Below are 21435 nucleotides of genomic sequence, written 5' to 3' on the forward strand. Positions count from 1 at the left end.
TGTGGCGAATGTTTTATAAATAAACTAAATTTATGGTGTAAATCATGTCAGATAAATGATTTAGAAAAAAATTTTATAAATTGGACTAGCGGAAATGAAAAAATTGATAATTCAATTCAGGAAATGCAATTAGAAAGATTAGAAATCGATTATTATCATGATGCTATAGTTGAATGGATACCATATGATCAGTTTAATGATATTAAAGAGTTAGGAAAAGAAGAATTTGCTACAATATATTCAGCAATATGGAAGGATGGTCCATTAAAATATGATGAAAATAAATATGAATATATAAGACAGAGTACAAAAGTCAATTTAAAATTATATAACTCACATAATATTACCAGTGAATTTCTGAATAAGGTATGAATGTCTTTAATTTAATTTATAAATTATTTTATAATAAAATTTTATGTTTCAATAGGTTAAGGCACATTTTGAGAATAACCACTTATATGGAATATCTCAAAATCCAGATAAGGATTATATTATAATTCTTCAAGATATGTATTGTGATAAATGTGTTAGTAAATGTTTAGATACATATTATAAATGGTGCAAACCGTGCCAGATAAATAATCTAAAAAATAATTTTACAAACTGGACTAGTGGAAATGAAAAAATTGATAATTTAATTCAGGAAATGCAATTAGAAATTATTAACACTAGTGATAATACGATTGAATGGATAACATATAATCAGTTCAATTATATTAAAGAATTAGGAAAAGATGAATTTTCTACAATGTATTCAGCAATATGGAAGGATGGTCCATTGAAATATGACAAAAAGGAACATGAATATTCAAGAAAACAGAAGACAAAAGTCAATTTAAAATTATATAACTCTCAAAATATTACTGATGAATTTCTAAATGAGGTATGCATTTATTTCATCAATATTTCACTATATATAAATATTTAGCAAAGTGTAATGATAATAATTTTTTTATATTTTAATAGGTTAAAACATATTTTAATGGGAAGTATTTACATGGAATATCTCAAAATACAGAAACAAAAGATTATATTTTAGTTCTTGAAGATGTATATTGTGATAAGTGTAATAAGAAATTTACAATTGAACATTATAAATGGTGTAAACCATGTCAAATTAATGATTTAGAAAAAAATTGGACCAGTGGAAATGAAAAAATTGATAATTTAATTCAGGAAAAGCAATTAAAAATAAGTGTATCACATGATATTATAGTTGAATGGATACCATATAATCGGTTTAATAATATTAAAGAGTTAGGAAAAGATGAATTTGTTACAATATATTCAGCAATATGGAACGATGGTCCATTGATTCATAATGATGATGAATACCAATATGCAAGAAAAAAGAGTATAAAAGTCAATTTAAAATTATATAATTCGCAAAATATTACTACTGATAAATTTCTGAATGAGGTATAAATTTTCTTTTTAAATTATACTTGAATATTAATACTTTAATATAATAATAATAACCTTCTTTAATTAATAGGTTAATAGTATTGAACATGAAATATATGGTATATCTCAAAATTCTAATACAAGAGATTATATTATAGTTTTTCCAAATAAATATTATTGTGAAAAATGTAAAAGATTTGCAGATAATCTCTATAAATGGTGCAAACTATGTCAAATTAATGATTTATCAAGAAAAAGTTCTATGAACTGGACCAGTGAATATGAAATAATTAATAATTTAATTCAGGAAATGCATTCGAAAATTAATTCTTTTAATGACATAGTATTTGAATGGGTACCATATAATCAGTTTACCAATATTAAAGAAATAGGTGAAGGTGGTTTTGCTAAAGTATATTTAGCAATATGGAAGGATGGCCCATTACAATATAATACAATAAATCATAAATATACGAGAAATCAAGATAAAAAAGTTGCATTAAAATGTTTATATAATTCCCAACATATCATCACAAGTGAATTTCTTAATGAGGTACGGATTTATCTGTAAATTTAATTTAGTTATATATTTTTAATAATTACTTTCTTTTATATTTTAATAGGTTAAATCATATTCAATTGAAAATCAAACTGGAATACTTAAAATATATGGAATATCTCAAAATCCAGATACAAAGGAATACATTATAGTTCTTGACTATGCAAAAGGCGGAAATTTAAATAATTTGATAAACAAATATTATGGAAACCTTAGCTGGTCCAGCAAAATATTAATGCTGTTTCATATTATTATAGGTCTTAAAGAAATTCATCAAAAAAAGATGGTTCACCGTGATTTTCATACAGGAAATATATTAGCAAATAGTGCAATTAGAAGTATATTATATATTTCAGATATGGGATTATGTGGAGATGTTAATAATAATGATCAAAGTAATATTTATGGAGTTATGCCTTATGTATCTCCTGAAGTATTAAAAGGGAAACTTTATACTCAAGAAGCAGATATATATAGTTTTGGTATGATTATGTATTTTGTGGCAACTGGAAAAGAACCCTTTTTCAATTGTGCACATGATGAGTTATTAGTATTAAATATCTGCAGTGGAATTAGGCCTGAAATTAATGAGCCAGAAGCACCTAAATGTTATATTGGTTTAATGAAACAGTGTTGGGATTCAAATCCGAATAATAGACCAAAAGCAGCTGAAATTGAAAAATTAATTGAATTATTTGTATACTCATATTGGTATAATGCATCGATCTTTGAAGTAGTTATGGGGTTTGAAAAAGAACAAAAACATTTTGAAATTCAAAAACAATTTGAAGAAGCAGAAGAATACAGAAGATCACATCCTGCTTCTTTTGATGAAAGTACTACTCTGGCTCATCCACAAGCTACTTATAAATCTCGGTTACTTAACCCTTTTACAAAAAATATCCCAAAACTTGATAATATTGATAATAATACAGTAGAAATTTTTGATTTTACAAAGTAAGTCTTATATTTTTATTTTTGATGAATATTATAATTGATTTATCTAATCCAAAATCAATTCTTTATACAGATTTTTAATCAAAGATGATACAAATGGCTAAATAAAATTTTTTAGCACCCTTACCAAATTCCCACAAGGATAATAAATATAATATTTTGGAAATATTATTATGAGCACCCGTTTAATATCATTAAAAATTTTCTCAAAAACCCTTTAAAGCTAATTAATATGAAAGTAGCTTGAAGTACTTCATATTCTTTGTTTCTCTACTATTAATAATTTTCTTTTTGTATGAATAATAAAGGTTGCTTGTTTTGCTAACTACTATATTAGTACATCCAAATAAAGGCTGAAATGAAGACAAATTTATAAAAAAAAGAAAGAAAATTAATATATAAAGCGAAAAAAAAAATCAAAATTGATAAAAATAAAAAACCCACCTAAGAGAGCACCATTCACAGAATGTTCAGCCCTCTTAATTTCAAGCCGTTGGTAATATTGTTGTTTATGGAAAGAGAGTATGAAAGATAAATATGAGAGGGAAGGAAAGGAAAGATTAAGAAAAAGGAATGGAGAAGGTAGAACGAGAGAAAAAAAGTTAGCTTCTTTTCTTTTTTCTTTAACAAAAAAAGATTATCGTTGAACTGTGCCTATCAGTTATCTTATTATATCACGTGATACACGTGACATTAATTATTATAAATAGGGCATATTCTCTAACTCGTTAAATTATTTTTAATCAATGAATAAACTATTTCTTTTTTAATTAACGTGGTAAACTATTTTTAATCAATGAATAAACTATTTCTTTTTTAATTTTCTTTGCAATTTCTTTTATACACTTCAAAATAATAAACAGTCAAATCCACCAAAATGTTCTGCGATTATGTTTTTGATGCTTGGATCATGTTCAACTTAACCGCAGCAAATATAATAAATTATTTTGATATTTAGTTAGCATTAGTTATTATTTCTTGCATAAATTGACTTGAGATTAGAGATCATAAGCTATCCCACCAGCTGGAAAAGTGTATGAAATTTCTTTTATTTCACAAAAGAATGCCTTGCTAAAGTTATCTTTAGCGTAGGTTTAGTAATACATTGCTTTAATTGAGCGTGGCTACGAAGTTTATGATTCTCATTATATATCTCATACTTTTGTTTAATGGGTTTCTGTATAATTTATTTTATAATAAATGTTAAATATCTATCTGTATATAAAAGTGTTAATTAGTAATATTTTTGAATGTAAAATGGAAAATTACGACCATATATTCACTAGTCGAAATAAGGCAAATCAGAAGTAAGGCAAATCGGCCAAATTTCGGCCAAATTTCGGATAAATTTTGGATATGATCGATAATCGGCTGACATTCGGCATAGCTGATTTGCGGTGCAAAATTCTGATTTCGGATATGATCGATAATCGGCTGCATATCAGATGACATTCGGCATAGCCGATTTGCGGTGCAAATTCCGATATTTGTTTCAAATTCCGATGTTTGCGCATTATAATATTTCGACATTCCGATAATTATATTATATGTAAATTTGACATTTAATAATTCCGATATTTGTATTGTATTGTTTTAACATTTAATAAATTCCGATATTTGTATTATTTGAAATTTGTATTGTTTTAACATTTAATAAATTCCGATATTTGTATTATTTGAAATTTGTATTATTTTGAAATTTAATAAATTCTGATATTTGTATTATTTGAAATTATATGTCATTTCATCAAAATAAAGTTCGAAAAAGATACTAATTTCAGCGAATATGAAATTTTCTATTGACTGGATTTACCGCTAAATAGACGTTTGAACTTCTCCTGCCTGAAATTCAGTATTTCGTTGGTATAAATCGGCCAAGAATATGATGAACTGGAATAATACAGTCGCGGGATTCTGGGTAAAACTCGGTACCACATAATTCAACATTGCATATTTCGTCATCTCTAACTCTGAAATGATACCGAATATTTGATGATTCTGCAGGTTTATACCAGCGAATAAATGCTAGATTATGTTTGGATAACCCATCCGGCAAATTAACGGCATGTGTAAAAAAGTATTGGACTTGTCCAGGATAGCAATCGATATCACCACTTTCTGTCATAAATTTTGCCAAGATAAATGAGCTTTTTACATGACGTGATGATATCGAAGAGCCGAATATTTCAGAACCAATTCGGCACCTTCCAAATTGATTCATTTTAATTTGAACTATTATCGAATCTTCTGCACCCTCTCCAAATGGTTTTCGAAATTCCATCGTTTCGTAGCTCGCCATGTAGTATTCAACTATTAAGTCAAGCATATCACTTGACATTACAATATCGTTAAATACTGGTCTGAGCATTTCGCCCAGAAATGCTTCTTTTCCTGTGGTGGTCGATTCATGAATGTTTCTTGAAGTCAACCAAAATCGCCTCATTTCATCAGCAGAAAATTGGTCGGCTTCTGATAGAGAGCCAACAGATGGTCTATTACTAATCAAATCTAGGCCCTTTGATTCCACGCCGGAATTAATGATATTACTGATTTGATTATCAAACATCAGGCGGCGCATAATTTCCGGTTCAATTTTCCTCCTGCTATTCGGAAAAGAGCCTAAATTTATTTTAAACAAAAGTTGATAAAAATGCATTATTTTAGAAAGTAACAAGAATATTTAAAATATTATACCTAGCATGCCATTCATGCACTCAAAGGAAAAATACCAGAATGTATATAAAGGTCCATAGTCGAGTGAGCATTCACATAAGTGAAGTGATAAATGTAAATTCGGTGTGATTTTATCACGACCGTAATTTTCTTCTATCAACTTCACTAGGTTAATTAGCTTCTGATGCGCCTCTCTTATGAAATCGACTTCTACAATTCGACTTACTGAAATTGAACAAATTCTCACAAAATTCATGAGAATTTTCTGGTCATTCTCAGAAAGATGTTCCCAGAGAGAGACTGTTGCATATATTGTAAAAAATATTCGCCATTGATCTGCAGTAAAATTTGAAAACCCATCTCCACAATCGACTTTTCCCGGGATTCGACCCAAGTCAGCTGGAACTTTAAATTCATCTATTTTTTTCTGAACTGTTTTCAAAATATGTGTTGTTAATACGCCATTTTCGATCCAAAGTCTTCTTACAATCCATTTTGCGATGCCCAGAAACAAGCAGTGCATCGGATTGATTGTAATGAACTGAATTGGATCGAAATATGGTAGACGCAATAATTTGGACCATCTAACTCCAGTTTGCTTTACAAATCGCTTTCTTGCTGCGTCCGAATTACAGCGTCTCCATCCTATAGCATCTTGACGATGTTGAGCCGAATCATGGCAAGTAAACCATTCGTCCATTTCATTTATCCCAGCGAAATTATGCTGCCGATTTTTATAATTCACCTTCTTTTCGCATCTATGACACGACACCAAAGCGGAAATATGTCCGCAAATTTTTCTTGCAGCCGGTATGTCACATGAAACAAGAATCAGAGCTGCGCGAATTCTTTTCCCTTCTTGACATTCATACGTTTTATTTAATGTCACTCCTTCCCAAAGTGACTTCAACTCATCAATGATTGGCACCAGATAGTGGTTAATCTTATGTAAACTTACTTCATCTGGGCCGGGTAATAAGCCAAGAATCAAGATATTATTGCGCTTGAATCTGACATCCCTCGGAAGGTTACTGATTGCAGCGTATATTACTCCAGTGCTGTGGATTTTGCCGTCGAAAGGTTGAAACCAATCCAAATTTAAAATTAATCCGAGGTGCGAATCAGCAACATCAGATCGGAAAAAATTATTTGAACTTTCATCTGTCGTTTCTTTAAAAGTTTTCCAAACTTCACCATCGTATATATCAGTTAGGATATTATCGAAAGTTGGACGATTTATCCAATGCCTTAGAGAATTTTCAAAGTTAGGTTGACGATACATTGCTTCCAATTGCTGCTTAATACTCACAAACGGAAATAATAATTCAGGTTTGATTGAAATTTGGTTATTTAACAATGTTGTTTTCTGTGCCAAAGGTGTTTGGCACAACCTTAATCTTCGAGTTGTCGAATTAGGAAATTCGACATGGCAACACTTCATGATGGCAGGTTGCTCATTTTGGAGAAAACTTTTTATTTCCTGTTTGTTGTATAATTTGTGGCATTTGGAACACGTTACAAAACTATGAAACCGGTCTTCAAGATTAAGGGCTTTTCTTGCTAGATATAAAGTGTCAGGAAATGTGTCAAAATCAGGACTACCGATTTCTGTTAGAACAAGCTTCAAGAATTTTATCAATGATTCTGTAGCTGTTTCTGGTAAGTTAAACCTGGTTCGGAAGCTCATGATCCATAATAATATCCATAAGAACCGATTATTTATTGATTGTTCAGTATCAGAATCTTGAAATGGTTCGAAAGGTGGACATGAATAATCTTCAAAAATTTCGTGGTATTCGTCATCATTGGATGGTTCATTATCGGATGATTCATTTCTATCATCGATATTTGCATCTTCCTCCATAGTATATTCAGAAGATTCAGAAGATTTATCATCTACTATATCTCCTAATTCAGCAATTATAACCGGTCAAACATATTTTCTTGATCGTTGTCTACTAGGCAATTCAGCTTCCAATTCTCTCATTCGTGGTTCATCTGATATTGAGGCACTTTCGTATGGTTCGTCACTAGGCAATTCAGCTTCATCAGGTAGATGTACTTCTGTTCTTTCTGAATCATCATCCTCTGAATCTTGGTTAATTTCATGGATAGTTTTCGTACAAGGATCTACTAATCGTCCATTACATTCAGAACAATTACATGCAACTAACCTTCCAATACGTGATGATGTAGGATAAGATTGATTTAAAGATTCTTCGTCAATTATATTTGACACTGATCTGGTTCTTTGTATACGTGATGAAGGTATGGCATGAGGTCTAGAATCTGATTTTTCATTGAGTATACTTGATAATGATCTTTTTCTCGTCATTTTTGTGAACGTTTTTCAAAATAAAGTTAATTGTTAATAATATATCAATAATATCAATATAATTCGTTTAAAATACTTAAATTAGAATAAATTTTATTAAAATCATCAACTGCGTCGATGTAATACTAAATTTATTAAAATCATCGATTTACACTTAAATTATAAATATAAATCATTCGATTAATAATATTGATAATAAAATAGACTATTCGATCGATCAGTATGATGGCGAAAGTTTCTTAAAGTTTAATTTTTTAAACAACTTCATTTTTTCTCACCAACCTTTTTCTTTTTAGAGTTTAATCTTTTTAGAGTTTAATTGTCGATATAATACTTAAATTATATTAAATTTATTAAAATCATCAACTATCACTTAAATTATAAATATTACATGATGTCGATTTGCGTTCAAATCGTTCGATTAATAATATTAATAATAAAATAGACTATTCGATCAGTATGATGGCGAAAGTTTCTTAAAGTTTAATTTTTTAAACAACTTCATTTTTTCTCACCAACCTTTTTCTTTTTAGAGTTTAATCTTTTTAGAGTTTAATTGTCGATATAATACTTAAATTATATTAAATTTATTAAAATCATCAACTATCACTTAAATTATAAATATTACATGATGTCGATTTGCGTTCAAATCGTTTGATTAATAATATTAATAATAAAATAGACTATTCGATCAGTATGATGGCGAAAGTTTCTTAAAGTTTAATTTTTTAAATAAAACTTCATTTTTTCTCACCTTTTCTTTTTAGAGTTTTAACGTCTAATACTCTTCGCAACCAAAAAAAAATAAAAAAATAATGAGCCAAAATTCGCAACCAAAAAAAATAATGATCCAAAATAGAAAAAATAAAAATACTGAAAAAGGTTTGGCTAGTGATAATCAAAATAAAACGATTACTAACATCAATAAAAGTTTGTCTAATATTCAACAAGCTGTTGAAGGGACTGCCACGCCAATTCATGAGCGAGCTCAAACTACTAACATCAATAAAAGTTCATCTAATATCCAACAAGCTGTTGAAGGGACTGCCACCCCAATTCATGAGCGAGCTCAAACTACTAACATCAATAAAAATTCGTCCAATACTCAACCACCATCTACTGCGCCAAGTCATGAACGAGCTCAAAGTGTAAAAGAGAGATATAAAAATCTTCGGCTTCCAGATTCGTCCAATACTCAACCACCATCTGCTGCGCCAAGTCATGAACGAGTCCAAAGTTAAAAGAGAGATATAAAAATCTTCGGCTTCCGGTCAGATATCAAACTAATGAACCTACCCGCGATGATGATGATGCATCAACAGGTCTGTATCGTGTATATATCGTCAGTTAGATTTAGTATTTTTTTTTTTGTTGATTTTACATTTTTATACAGAGAATCGGAGGTTATCTCAAGAAGTATCCGATTTGCGTGCAAAGTGTTTACAGTTAGAACGACGAAATAATGAATTAACCAAACATACAGCTGTCGTTGCCACTGAAATAGCTCGCTTATGAGAAGATAACGAATTTCTTGCTGGTGTTAACGCAGAATTCGGTTCTGAAAATGACGACTTGAAAGAAGAGGTTAACGAATTAAAAACGAAACTCGAACAATACCAGATACGATCATCATCTGAAAGCCTTGATTTTATTGATGTTCCAGCAGAACGGTTAGCAAAACGGTTCAAATCGAATGGGTCAAAAAAAGTAAAGAAGACGGTACACTACACCGAAAATCAACCAAAAGAAGAACAAGAAGAACAACGTGAAAAGGAGGTGAGGGTTTGTAATTTTGTAATTTTAGGCAGAATTGTACAGTCTTTATACTTTTATACTAATTGTTCCGATTTAAAGATTGAAATGAAAATGATCCTCAAAACTATTAAACCTAATGACAATTTGGATGATAATGAAACGTTTAATAGTCCAAAAAATGTTGAAATTCGCAGTAGATTAATTCCCGAACTTCGAAGGGCGATGTTTTCGAATTATAAACCTTCAGTAGCACAATTGACAAACTGGTTAAGCGCCCTCTATAAGTCGCAAAGATCACAAATACAACTGAAAAAAAGTGGAAAAAGCGACGAGGACAGTTGCAGAGTTCACAACAACAGTCGCGTACAAAATGTAAAATTGTCGAATTTTTTCCTTTATCATCATGTTAATGATTTATGCTAATTTTCTTATATATTTATCATTTAAGAAAAAATTGTGTCGAATTAAGGCTGCAAAGGATCTTTATAGGAAAAGTGACGAAAGAATAATTGGTTATGAAAAACGCCAATTATTAAAAATGTTGGCAAATCGATCTTACCACTCACCGGAAATCAGTGAGTCAGATGAAGAGAATCCAGATAAGATGATCGTATGCGTCTATGATTATTCTTGGCGATCACAAGAGGTTTATACTTCGATATTTATTATACTTCGATATTTATTATACTTCGATATTTATTATACTTCGATATTTATACTTCGATATTTATACTTCGATATTTATACTTTGATATTTATACTTCGATATTTATACTTCGATATATCACTCTTGTTCCTTTCTTTATTTTGTATTTATTTTATTTATATTGTCTTTTTTAGCTAAAAAATTTACTTCAAAACGTCATCGACTCACATTCAGCAGATATTCAAATGGCAAAATTACAACGACCTCGCCAGTATGATGATGAAGTTCAACACTTCGACCGAATGCACCCTGAAGATGCTCCACAATGGTCATATGTTGAGCAAGAGGATTTTATATATGATACGGAAATTGATAGTAGAAGTGGTTTCGACGAAGATGAAGACTATGGTGAAGAAACGGAAGAGGTATTAATCGATAGTCAAAAAAGTGGAGCCGGTGATGATTTAGCTGAATGAAGCGGGACTATCGATTACATTTATTTTAAAATTTTTTTTTCATGTATTATTTGTAAATATTTCTGATAATTAATATATAACGATAATAAATTTAAATCGAATTTTTTATATATAATAATTTTCCGAATTTAGTATGATTTAGTCTGATTTATGTCCGATTTAAGTTTCGAAGTACATCTGATTGACTGTCCGAATTTAGTATGATTTAGTTCTGATTTATGTCCGATTTAAGTTCCGAAGTACATCTGATTGACTGTCCGAATTTAGTATGATTTAGTTCTGATTTATGTCCGATTTAAGTTCTGAAGTACATCTGATTGGCAGTCAATCGGATAACAATCGGAATATATTTTTTTGTAAAAATTGGACATATTTCAGCCGTAATTTGACCTAAAATCGGATATCCGATTTTTAGCCAATTTGCCTTATTTCGACTAGTGTATTGTTTATATTGTTCAAATTGGTCTCATTTTTCCGTATATTTTTACATTTAGATCATATACATCAATTATAATTTGATTGTTTTAGTGATTATTAATGATTGTTAGACAATCATTTAGTATAGTTGTAATACTGTTTTAACGTTATCATTATACAATTATAAGTATTATAACTACGTTTTTGACAATTCTGAAATTTATTAATATAAAAAAAATAGTTTACCATTTTTTACATTGAAAAACTTAAATTCACAGCATCATTACGATATATCTAACAACACTGTTATAGCATTATTTATTTATTTATTTTATGTGAAGCCGGAAAGACTATTTAAGAGAACATAGAATCTAAAAGACCTTGCCCAACCTTTAGTCCATCATCCACCCAAAGATCTGGACGGACCCATACTTCTTGTTATATAGACTGATCCTGAATTACTACAAATAGAGGAACAGGTACCCCACCGGAAAAAATAAAATCAATTAAATGACGAGCACTAATCCGTATTTTTCTTTCAACTCATAAGGTTGCCACCTGTAAATACTGTAAGAGGTGGAATGGTTTACACTATTTTAAGTTGTTAAAAAAAATTGAAAACATAAACGAACCAAAATGCTAAAAAGCATGTACAAATAGAAACTATTTTATATAAATCTATATATAAAAGTTAATGAACATGTACTATATATCATTATTAGAAGAACTCTTTTCCAAATCCCTTGAAGTGGAGATTATACAAACCTTTTTATATTTATGGATACCGTAATGAGAATCTAAATCACAGGTCGAAGGGGCACCATTGTCCAAAATTCAAAAAATGCAAATTCCCCATTTTCCTGGAAAATGGTGGGAAATTGTGGAAAATGCTGCATTACGCTGAGCAATTTTTTGGAATAGCATTGTTACAACATTGTCCGATTTAGCAAATCTTATGAAATTTTGGGAAAATGCTACATTATATCTCAAATGTAACATTTTTGTAACATTTCGTAACATTGTTATAACATTGTCATTAAAATCAAATTTTGCTTTTTTTTTGTCAAATGTTCCAATTTTCTTGCAAATGGTGCATTTTTATGAAAATGCCACATTTTATCTCCAATGTGATATCATTGTAACAACATTTCATAAAATTGTTATAACATTGTCAATTAAAATCAAATTTTGTTAAATATTCCGATTTCCTAGCAAATGGTGCATTTTTTTATGAAAATTCTATATTTTTTGTCAAATGTTGCATATTTTTAGCAAATTTTATGTTTTTTTGGTCAAATGTTTCACTTTCGTCAGAATGTTAAAATGTTACATTTTTTTTTGAAAATGCTCAATAATATGGCATTACACTGGAAAATGTAGCATTTCACCAAATTACACTAAAAAGCATCACAATTATCACATTTTTTGGAAAATTCCACATTACATTAAATTATACTAAAAAATGTAGCACTATACTAAATTATGTGGCATTGCACTAAAAAATACCACAATTACACTAGACAAAATAGCATTACACTAAAAAGTACCACAATTATCACATTTTTTAGAAAATTTCGTGTTATGTAACATTATGCTAGAAAATGCGGAATTGCACTAAAAACGTGGAATTGCACTAAAAAATGCGGAATTGCACTAAAAAATGTGGAATTGCACTAAAAAACGCAGAATTGCACTAAAAACGCAGAATTGCACTAAAAAACGTGGAATTGCACTAAAAAACACAAAAAAATACTACAATTACACAGGATAATGTAGCATTACACTTAATTACATTAAAATTGTTAGGATAATTTTTATTAAAATTACGGACATTATTAAATTTATAATATTTATATTCTAACGCATTATTTAACATTAAATTCACATTGTTAATATTAACAATGTATCAACACGATGTGTTGTTTAATTTATACGAAACCTTACTACTGAAGACTCCCTCTTTTTGTCACTATAAACAGGCGGAGGGAGCAGCAATGGCTCTCCCCCTATAGGTACTTTATGGCCTCTACCTGTTTACAGAGGAGGGGCTTTTCGTAAAGTTATTAGATAGATATATATATATGTATATATATAAGTATATATATACATCTATCAAAAAAATTATAATAAAAAAAAAATTTTTTTCGGGGAAAATGCCCCTATTTATATAAAATTATATATCACGTGCGTCACGTGATATTACTTAATAATTACCACAGCTTCAACTGCGGTATAATGAAAAAAAAAAATTAAGCTTTTTTTAGCAAAAAGCTTAATTTTTTTTTCTCACGGCCTTTATTTCTCCTTTCTTTCGCCCTTTACCTTCCTTTCTCTCTCACCTTCCCCTTCCCTCTTTCTTTCACCTTCACCTTCACCTTCCCTCCCATTCTCCTTCGCCCTTTCCCCTTCTCTTTCTCTCCCCTTCCCCTTTTCCCCTTTTCCTTCCTACTATTATTAACAATAACCATATTAATTATGTAATCAGCGTCGGAATCTTCCAATGAAATGGTAAGTTTCGAAGCGTTTCGCTTCGAAACTTTTAATAATTTTTTTTTTATTTTTTAGAAGCGTTTCTAACGCTTCTTATACTTTCTTTTTTTAGGTCTTTTGGTATTCGTCTTCAGAAAGCCAGGAAATGGGTAAGTTTCGAAGCGTTTCGCTTCAAAACTTATTTTTTTTATTAATTCCTTTTAGGAAACATTTCTAACGCTTCCTTTTTTTTTGTGTAGGCTTCCGGTGTTTTGATTTCGGGAAACGAAGAACTGAAAGGTAGCTTTCCGTTTCGAAAACTAAAAAAAAAAAATAATAAAAAATTTTTTTTTTTATAAGGAACGTTTTTAACGATCCTTTATTTTTTTTTATAGGTCTTTCTGGCGTATTCAACTTGGAAAAACGAAATGGTAAGTTTCAAGGCGTTTGCCTCGAAACTTTTTCTAAATTCTTTTTTTTTAGGAAACATTACTGATGTTTCCTTTTTTTTTGTAGGATTTACGGTGTTTGAGTTTGGGAAATGAGGAAACTAAAGGGTAAGTTGCGAAACTCTTCGAACCCTTTTTTAAAAAATTAAATTTTTTTTTTATTTTTTTTAGGAAACGTTTCTAACGTTTCTTTTGTCTTTTTGTAGGAACACCGGACGTTTGGATGATGAGTTCGAAATGAACCGGTGAGTTTCGCAACATTGTGTTGCGAAACTTTATTTTTATTTTTTTTTATTAAATGAAACATTAACTAACGTTTCTTTATTTTACTTTTTATAGGTTCCGGACGTTAGGATGATGGAAACGACCGGTAAGTTTCGCAATGTTACATTGCGAAACTTAATTTTTTATTTTTTTTTTATTATAAGAAACGTTAACTAACGTTTCTTTATTTTACTTTTTGTAGGTTCCGGATGTTAGGATGATGGAAACGACTGGTAAGTTTCGCAATGTTACATTGCGAAACTTAATTTTTTATTTTTTTTTATTGTAAGAAATGTTAACTAACGTTTCTTTTCTTCCTTCTTGTAGGAATGCCAGATGAAATTACGACCCGGACTTTGGTGAAAGGTAATAAGGGAAAGGGAATTAGGGGAATTTTTCATTTTTTTTGTTTATCTAATTTATTATTTTTTTTTTTTTTTTTTTTTAATAGTAACGCATTTTATTAATTATTTAAAATTTACAGAAAATTTTTATAATTATTTTAAAATACTTAGAGCTTGACATAAAATGACAAACCCTATAACTAAGTTTTAACTATCTAAAAAAAAACTAATATAAAATCTAAACTAAAAAATTTGTGTTCGATTCTATATTTATATTGTTTCAAACTACGCTACTGTTCTCGTATTTTATGATGTTTTTGAATTTTTGCTATTTTTATATGTTTTGAGGCTTTACTATTTTAAAATCAAACAAAATAATTGTGAAGAAATATCAAGTAAAAACTAAATGATTTAAAATACATTAAAAGCGAAAAAAAAAAATTAAAGTATAATAAAATTCTGTCTTGTAAATTAAAAAGAAAAACTATACTACCGCGGAAAATATCAAAATTACTCTTGTAACATTCTCTGTTATTAAGAAGGTGAAAATCGATCAAATTCCAGTATTGCTCTTCTAGAATAAATTTTCAAAATTGTTAAGAATTTTGGGGATAATTTGTTCATTCTGTATCAGAATTTTCCCTTTCTCCCTGCTTTCGCACTACTCGCTTTTTGTTTTCATTTTTCATTTCTTCATCATCATCGTCCGATAACTCTGTTACTTTCTTTTTCCCCTTTCTTTGTGTCGTGTCTGTTGTCATCTTTAATTCGTCTAATCTTTCTTTAAATTTATTATTTAAATTATCTAACTCGTCGTGTTCTTCCGAAGTTCTTGGAACCGTTGAGATTAAGTCAGTAGTTGCGTCAACAAATCCGTCCTTTGGTTTTTGTGGGATATTGAATTTGTTAATGCCGAAACGTTTTTTGTATGTTCCATTTTCAGTGATCAATTCATCTTGACTTTTGATCTACAAACCGTTTTCCATGTTTTCTTCTTCCATCGTCGAATTGTAAATTGCTTTCATTAAATCCTTTTCATTGTTAAAATATATCAAAATGTATTTAATTTTGTTTATTTTGATAATTTTTGAAAAAAGGCCACCGTATTTTAAGTTTTCTGCTTTTAATCCCTCATGTTCTGGTCTCCCTGGTAAATCTTTGAATTTTTTGTATGCTTGCCATTCATATTTTTTCTTAATTTCAGTAGTACTCATTTTCGCGTTAAACATCCTAAAAAAATAAGTCTGCTCTTTTTTCTTGATCGCTATATTAGGTCCACCTTTGATGAAGATTTCCTCCATTTCTGTTGTGAAGCGAATTCTAGCTCGAACAGTCCTATATTTGTAATTCCATTTACATTCTAATCTTTCTATATATCCTATTTGTTTTAGCGAGTCATAGATTTCATTATCCTTCCAATAAGCTGGAAAATCATAAAATTTTAAGTCACGTGATCTATCGGAAAAATGTTTTTTCAGAAAATCATCATCGGAAGTTGTTTGAACCGAAATTTCGGTGATCTTCCCCTTTTTAATTTCTTGTGTGGATGATTTCTTTTTTTTGATTTTCTACGTCGATCGTGGCTTTTTGTCTTACTTTTCGGCTTACTGGATGTGGCAATCTCGCTCGTTACTGTTTTCTTCTCTGAATTGCTCAATTTTAGCACGTCATTTTCTAGTTTTTTTATTCGTTCTTCTGCCATCTTTTTTTCCTTTTCTAAATTGTCTATCTTTTCTTTGTATTCGTTGTATTTGGCCCTCATAGAATCTAATTCGTTCTTGGTTTTTTGTAATTCTTCTACTGCGGCATTTTTTTCTGCGGATCGTTTCTGAAGGGTTTCGAATACTATTTGCAGAATTTTTTTGGTGGTATCGCCAGCCATTTTCATTGTAAAAGTAGCGAAATCCATTAAAGTGTCTTTAATAATATTGTTACCCGTTTGTCTTTTTCCATTTATAATGCCTTCTCCCATTATTCCTGGTGGGAATATTATATCTCTTTCCATGTATTCTAATTCGTATTCTGCTAAATTGACTCTACTATTCTTTCTCATAGCATCTGAAAAATCGTCTAAATGATGTTCTTCAAATCCTTTAAAGTCCTTATAAAAAAGTAATAAATAGTGTCTTAAAAAATTTGTTTCATCTATATCTTTATTCGTTATTGCTCCTTTTTCTGTGTTCGTTGTCGCTCCTTTTTCTATATCTGCTATTGCTCCGTCCTGCGTTGTCGTGCTTGCTTGAGAGTTTTCTAGGAGAATTGTTTCCAAGATTCTTTTAACGTTTTCGCCACCCATTTTCATTGTGAAGACTGCGGTGTCCATTAAAATATCTTTGTATATGTTCCTTTCTTTTGTTATTCTTGCATCTCTGACTCCTATTTTTATGTCGCCTGGCGGATATAACATATCTTTATCCAAATGTAAAATTTTGTATTCTTCTAAGTTAAATTTTTTATATTCTTTTAAACTTTTTGAAAAATCTTCTATATGTTCCAACTCGAAACCTGTAAAGCCTCTATAGTACTCGTTTAGATATTGTTTAAGAGTTTCTTCTTCCATTTTTGTTGTTAAAATATGTATTTTTATTATATATTTTGTTAATAAAGTTAAAATTTTTCTTTCGTAAAATTTTAGTCCGAAAGATCGTCAGGAAGAGTTCCCTCTCTCCTTTATCTAATTTATTAAATTTTTGTTTCTTTTTCATTTTACTTTAAGGGAAAGGATAAAACGAAAAGGAAAGGGTAAAACGTAAAGGAATGGATGAAACGAAAAGGGAAAAGGTAAAACGAAAAGGAAAGAGTAAACACAAGGGGAAGAGGAAATGAAAATAAAAGGAAAAAATGAAAAGGGAAAAGGAAAAACGAAAGGGGAAGGTGAAAATGAACGGGAAAGGTGAAAACGAATGGGGGAAACGAAAGGGAACAGTGAAAACGAAAGGAACATTTCGAAGGTATACTTCGAAATATTTGTTTTTTATTTTGATTTTTTTCAACAAAACGTATATTAATGTTTCATTTTTTTTATATTTTTTAGGTTTGGCGGCTCATTGGACAAACCGGAATTCAATATTTCGAAGGTATACTTTGAAATATTTTTTTTATTTGATTTTTTTTAATGAAACGTATATTAATATTTCGTTTTTTTATTTTTTAGGTTTAACGGTCTTTGAACGTATGGAATTTAACATTTCGAAGGTATATACTTCGAAATGTTTCTTTATTTTGATTTTTTTCAACGAAACGTTTATTAACGCTTCATTTTTTTCTTTTTTTTTAGGTTTACACCGGCTTCTACTTTGGCACTGGACATTTGATACATGAATGAATTAGAGGTGCAGATTATCCATAGATTATCGTTAAATAATAATAATTGTACATTTATTAATAAATAAAATTATAATAAATTATGTGAAATTATTAAAACAGTGTTTTAAATTGTCATGGAGTTTACACTAAATTGTTTAAAATTATTACTAAATTTCTCAATTGTCCAAAATCGGTAAAACATTTTCACTCAATTATCCGAAATTATCCTAAATTTCACTAAATTATCAAAAGTTTAGCTAACATTTACCAAAAAAATGCAAAATTTACCACAATTTGTATTACGTTTGTACAACATTGCTGAAAAATTCACCTAAATTTTCAACAATTTATATAACATTACTAAAAATACACTACAATTTACCACAATTTGCATTACTTTTGCATAAAATTACTAAAATTCACTATAATTTACCACAATTTGCATTACGTTTACATAACATTACTAAAAATTTAACTAAATTCACCACAATTTGCACTTCGTTTACATAACATTACTAAAAATTTAATTAAATTCACCACAATTTGCACTTCGTTTACATAACATTACTAAAAATTTAACTAAATTCACCACAATTTGCATTACGTTTGCATAACATTACTAAAAATTTAACTAAATTCACCACAATTTGCATTACGTTTGCATAAAATTACTAAAAATTTAACTAAATTCACCACAATTTGCACTTCGTTTGCATATCATTACTAAAGATTTGCCTAAAATTTCCCATAATTTAATGATAATTTACTGAAAAATTTCTCAACATTTGAATTAGGAATTCTGTAGGAATTCTGCCATTTTGACAAAATTTGCCAAATTGTAAGACCTCCATTATCCCAAAATTGTAACACAATTTACCCCAATTTACCGGGATAATTCTCAATTTGCCAGAAAAATTTCAGGCAAATTTTGCGACAATGACATCTGTTCGACCTGTGAATTGCCATTATCATCGGCACGTCGTTTAAGTGTTCTGTTATCCATGACCGCACAAGGCTGAAATTTTAAGCCAACTTCGTCTCTGTAGTATTCAGTATATATCGCATGATCAATAGTATCGACATGATCACGTAAATGTTCTAAGATGTCTTCTGCTTTTCTCTTTTGTAGTTCTTTTTCTCTTTTGCGTTGTTCGCTTTTCTTCAGTAATATGGGCACAGTCTGCGCTTCAGATGAGACTTCGAATAATTTCATTTCATAATCATGACGGGCGGTGGTATACTCCATTATCATATCACAAAGATCTCTTCGGTAGATACCTTTTTCAGGAGTAGTATCCTATTGACTTCCAGCGTCGATTTTTGCCTGTTCATATTGCGTATTTTCTATATGGATATCATAAATCTCTTTCATGTGGGCTAACCAAGCATTACTGCCAACCGTAAGTAGTTTCAAGTTGCGTTTCCTAATGTTTCTATGAGAAGGTTGATTATATAAGCCACCTTCGTAGAAAGGTTCATCCGGAATTAACGGAATGTAGTGTTTAGGCACGTTTTCAAGGTTGTCTATGACAACAGGTGGATTAGGATCAACAATGGTCGGAGATGCGATGGAGCTATCGTTACTATATAGTTCCGTAGCAATGACTGCAGAAACGCGATTTGTTCCAGGAAACGAAAGCGGAAAAGAATAATCTTGTTGTAAAGGTGAGATGAATTTTTTCTTATAGCACAGATGTGTGAGAGGTTTGGTGAACGATTGAGTTTCTTGAAACAGAAGCATATGACGTTGTGCAGCACGGAGCTTATCATCCAACAGAGCATTAGTGCGTAAATTAGCATTACGAAAAGTATGCCTAATCGATGCATCAAAGCATTTCTCTTGTCTTTTTCTGACTTTTGAGGACGAACTAGGAGTGCGTTGAAAATTCCGATAAACTTTGCCGTAAATAAAATTGAGTCCTTTTTTTTTACGACATTGCTATAAAAAGCACAGTATGTTGTGGTGAAAGAGATGCCTAATCGGTTTGAAAAATTATTATGTATCCTCTTCTTGGCCCATCGGTTGTAGAGGCGAGTTGCGTGAAAATCTTTGAAAGTTTTGCAGTTGCTGACATCAGGTATTTTGTTATCCTTCGAAGTAAAGTATAGCGTTAATTTTTTGTGATAAGTAATACAGGCGTGACAATGAAAAGACATAGTGAAAGGAGCTGGAATGAGGCAGGCCGTTACAGTTTTGCTAATTGGATCCACAGTATGACAATAATTACATGGGAGGTAGATACCAAAATAAAATCTATATTTCTTATATGAGAAATTAAAAAAAGTTTTAGTCATGTGATTATTTTCATCTTTTTTTTGGGCACGTAATACTATGAAATCTAAACGCTCCAATAATTTTTTACGAATAAGCATGAAAAATTTGTTTTGTAACCGTCGAGGAATAACTTTTTGCGTTGAAAAAAAGTGTGTGAGCTGTTTCAATATTTGAAATTTGAAATTCAGAAGTTGACTCGTGGAGTTATGATTAATCGGGTTAGAGGACATATGATAATCATTGGTGTAGATCTTTAATTGAAGTTGATTGGTGTTTGATAGATGATCAACAAGCTCAAAAAAGAAACTTTTTGAATGCCAAAAGTTGTAAATCTTGTTATAACCAGTTCTATGGTATGGGATCACATGAAATTTTTCATATTTCATAGAGAAAATATAGTTTTTATTATTATTAAACGAAAGGGTGGGATGAGTATCCTCAAAATATTCAGAGGGTGAAGATATATTTGACAAATTGTCTTCAGTGGGTGGTAAGGAATTTGTAGTATTATGGTTAAAAATGAAGTCTTCAGGACCAGGCGGTGTATAATTATATCCGGGTATAGGAACAAAGTCGTCTGCTCATGGAATATAAGACATAACCAACCCTTGAATATGGGTAAAGTGAGAACAATAAAACCTCGTCTTATGCCCGAAGCGCCCTATAGGGCCTCTTCCCCTTTGAAGTATATTTAAATGTAAAAATTCAAAAGAAAGCTGCGCTATTTACTACGGAAAATTAACAAAAATAAAAAAAGGGGAAAGAGTTTTTTTTTACTGTCATAGCATTATGATTGTATTGTAACTTTGCGCTAATGTATAATGCATTGTCACGTTATTACAACCATGATGTTACATTATAGTGAAAGCGTTGTCTTAAAATTATAAGTTTCTGCTATGAACTTTAAAACCTTTTATCAACTTTAAAAGTTGATATTGTATCAAGTAATTTTGAACTGAATTTATTGTTTTTAAATGCATAATGTACACGTTGATTATAAGTTAAATAAAATAAATATTTACATTAAAATAAATCAATATTCATGCCAGTATCATGATGATGATTGATGCAACAATATTTAAATGTTGCACAATTTGGCAAGCCAA

At 30.0% G+C, this 21435-nt stretch overlaps 4 protein-coding genes across 4 annotated transcripts; 1 reads left to right on the forward strand and 3 right to left on the reverse strand.

Moving 5' to 3' along the window:
- Nucleotides 1-8773: 8773 nt before the first annotated feature.
- OCT59_025254 (uncharacterized protein) lies at nucleotides 8774-10805 on the forward strand (the record flags this gene model as incomplete). Its single annotated transcript, XM_066137229.1, has 5 exons — nucleotides 8774-9164; nucleotides 9478-9704; nucleotides 9783-10055; nucleotides 10132-10329; nucleotides 10524-10805. 5 exons carry the CDS (start codon nucleotides 8774-8776, stop codon nucleotides 10803-10805), a joined length of 1371 nt encoding a protein of 456 aa, XP_065991968.1.
- Nucleotides 10806-15368: 4563 nt separating this feature from the next.
- OCT59_025255 (uncharacterized protein) lies at nucleotides 15369-17308 on the reverse strand (the record flags this gene model as incomplete). Its single annotated transcript, XM_066137233.1, has 4 exons — nucleotides 15369-15626; nucleotides 15721-15779; nucleotides 15851-16171; nucleotides 16345-17308. 4 exons carry the CDS (start codon nucleotides 17306-17308, stop codon nucleotides 15369-15371), a joined length of 1602 nt encoding a protein of 533 aa, XP_065991969.1.
- Nucleotides 17309-18952: 1644 nt separating this feature from the next.
- On the reverse strand, nucleotides 18953-19300 carry OCT59_025256 (uncharacterized protein; the record flags this gene model as incomplete). The annotated part of the gene is made up of 1 exon (XM_025312164.1): nucleotides 18953-19300. The coding sequence occupies one exon, from the start codon at nucleotides 19298-19300 to the stop codon at nucleotides 18953-18955; it is 348 nt and encodes a 115-aa protein (XP_025164599.1).
- A 51-nt stretch (nucleotides 19301-19351) lies between these two features.
- On the reverse strand, nucleotides 19352-20211 carry OCT59_025257 (uncharacterized protein; the record flags this gene model as incomplete). Its single annotated transcript, XM_066137245.1, has 2 exons — nucleotides 19352-19993; nucleotides 20128-20211. The coding sequence occupies 2 exons, from the start codon at nucleotides 20209-20211 to the stop codon at nucleotides 19352-19354; spliced, it is 726 nt and encodes a 241-aa protein (XP_065991970.1).
- Between the last annotated feature and the right edge of the window lie 1224 nt (nucleotides 20212-21435).

This window comes from Rhizophagus irregularis, chromosome 5 (assembly GCF_026210795.1).
Source record: "Rhizophagus irregularis chromosome 5, complete sequence".
NCBI classification, from domain to species: Eukaryota; Fungi; Glomeromycota; class Glomeromycetes; order Glomerales; family Glomeraceae; genus Rhizophagus; species Rhizophagus irregularis.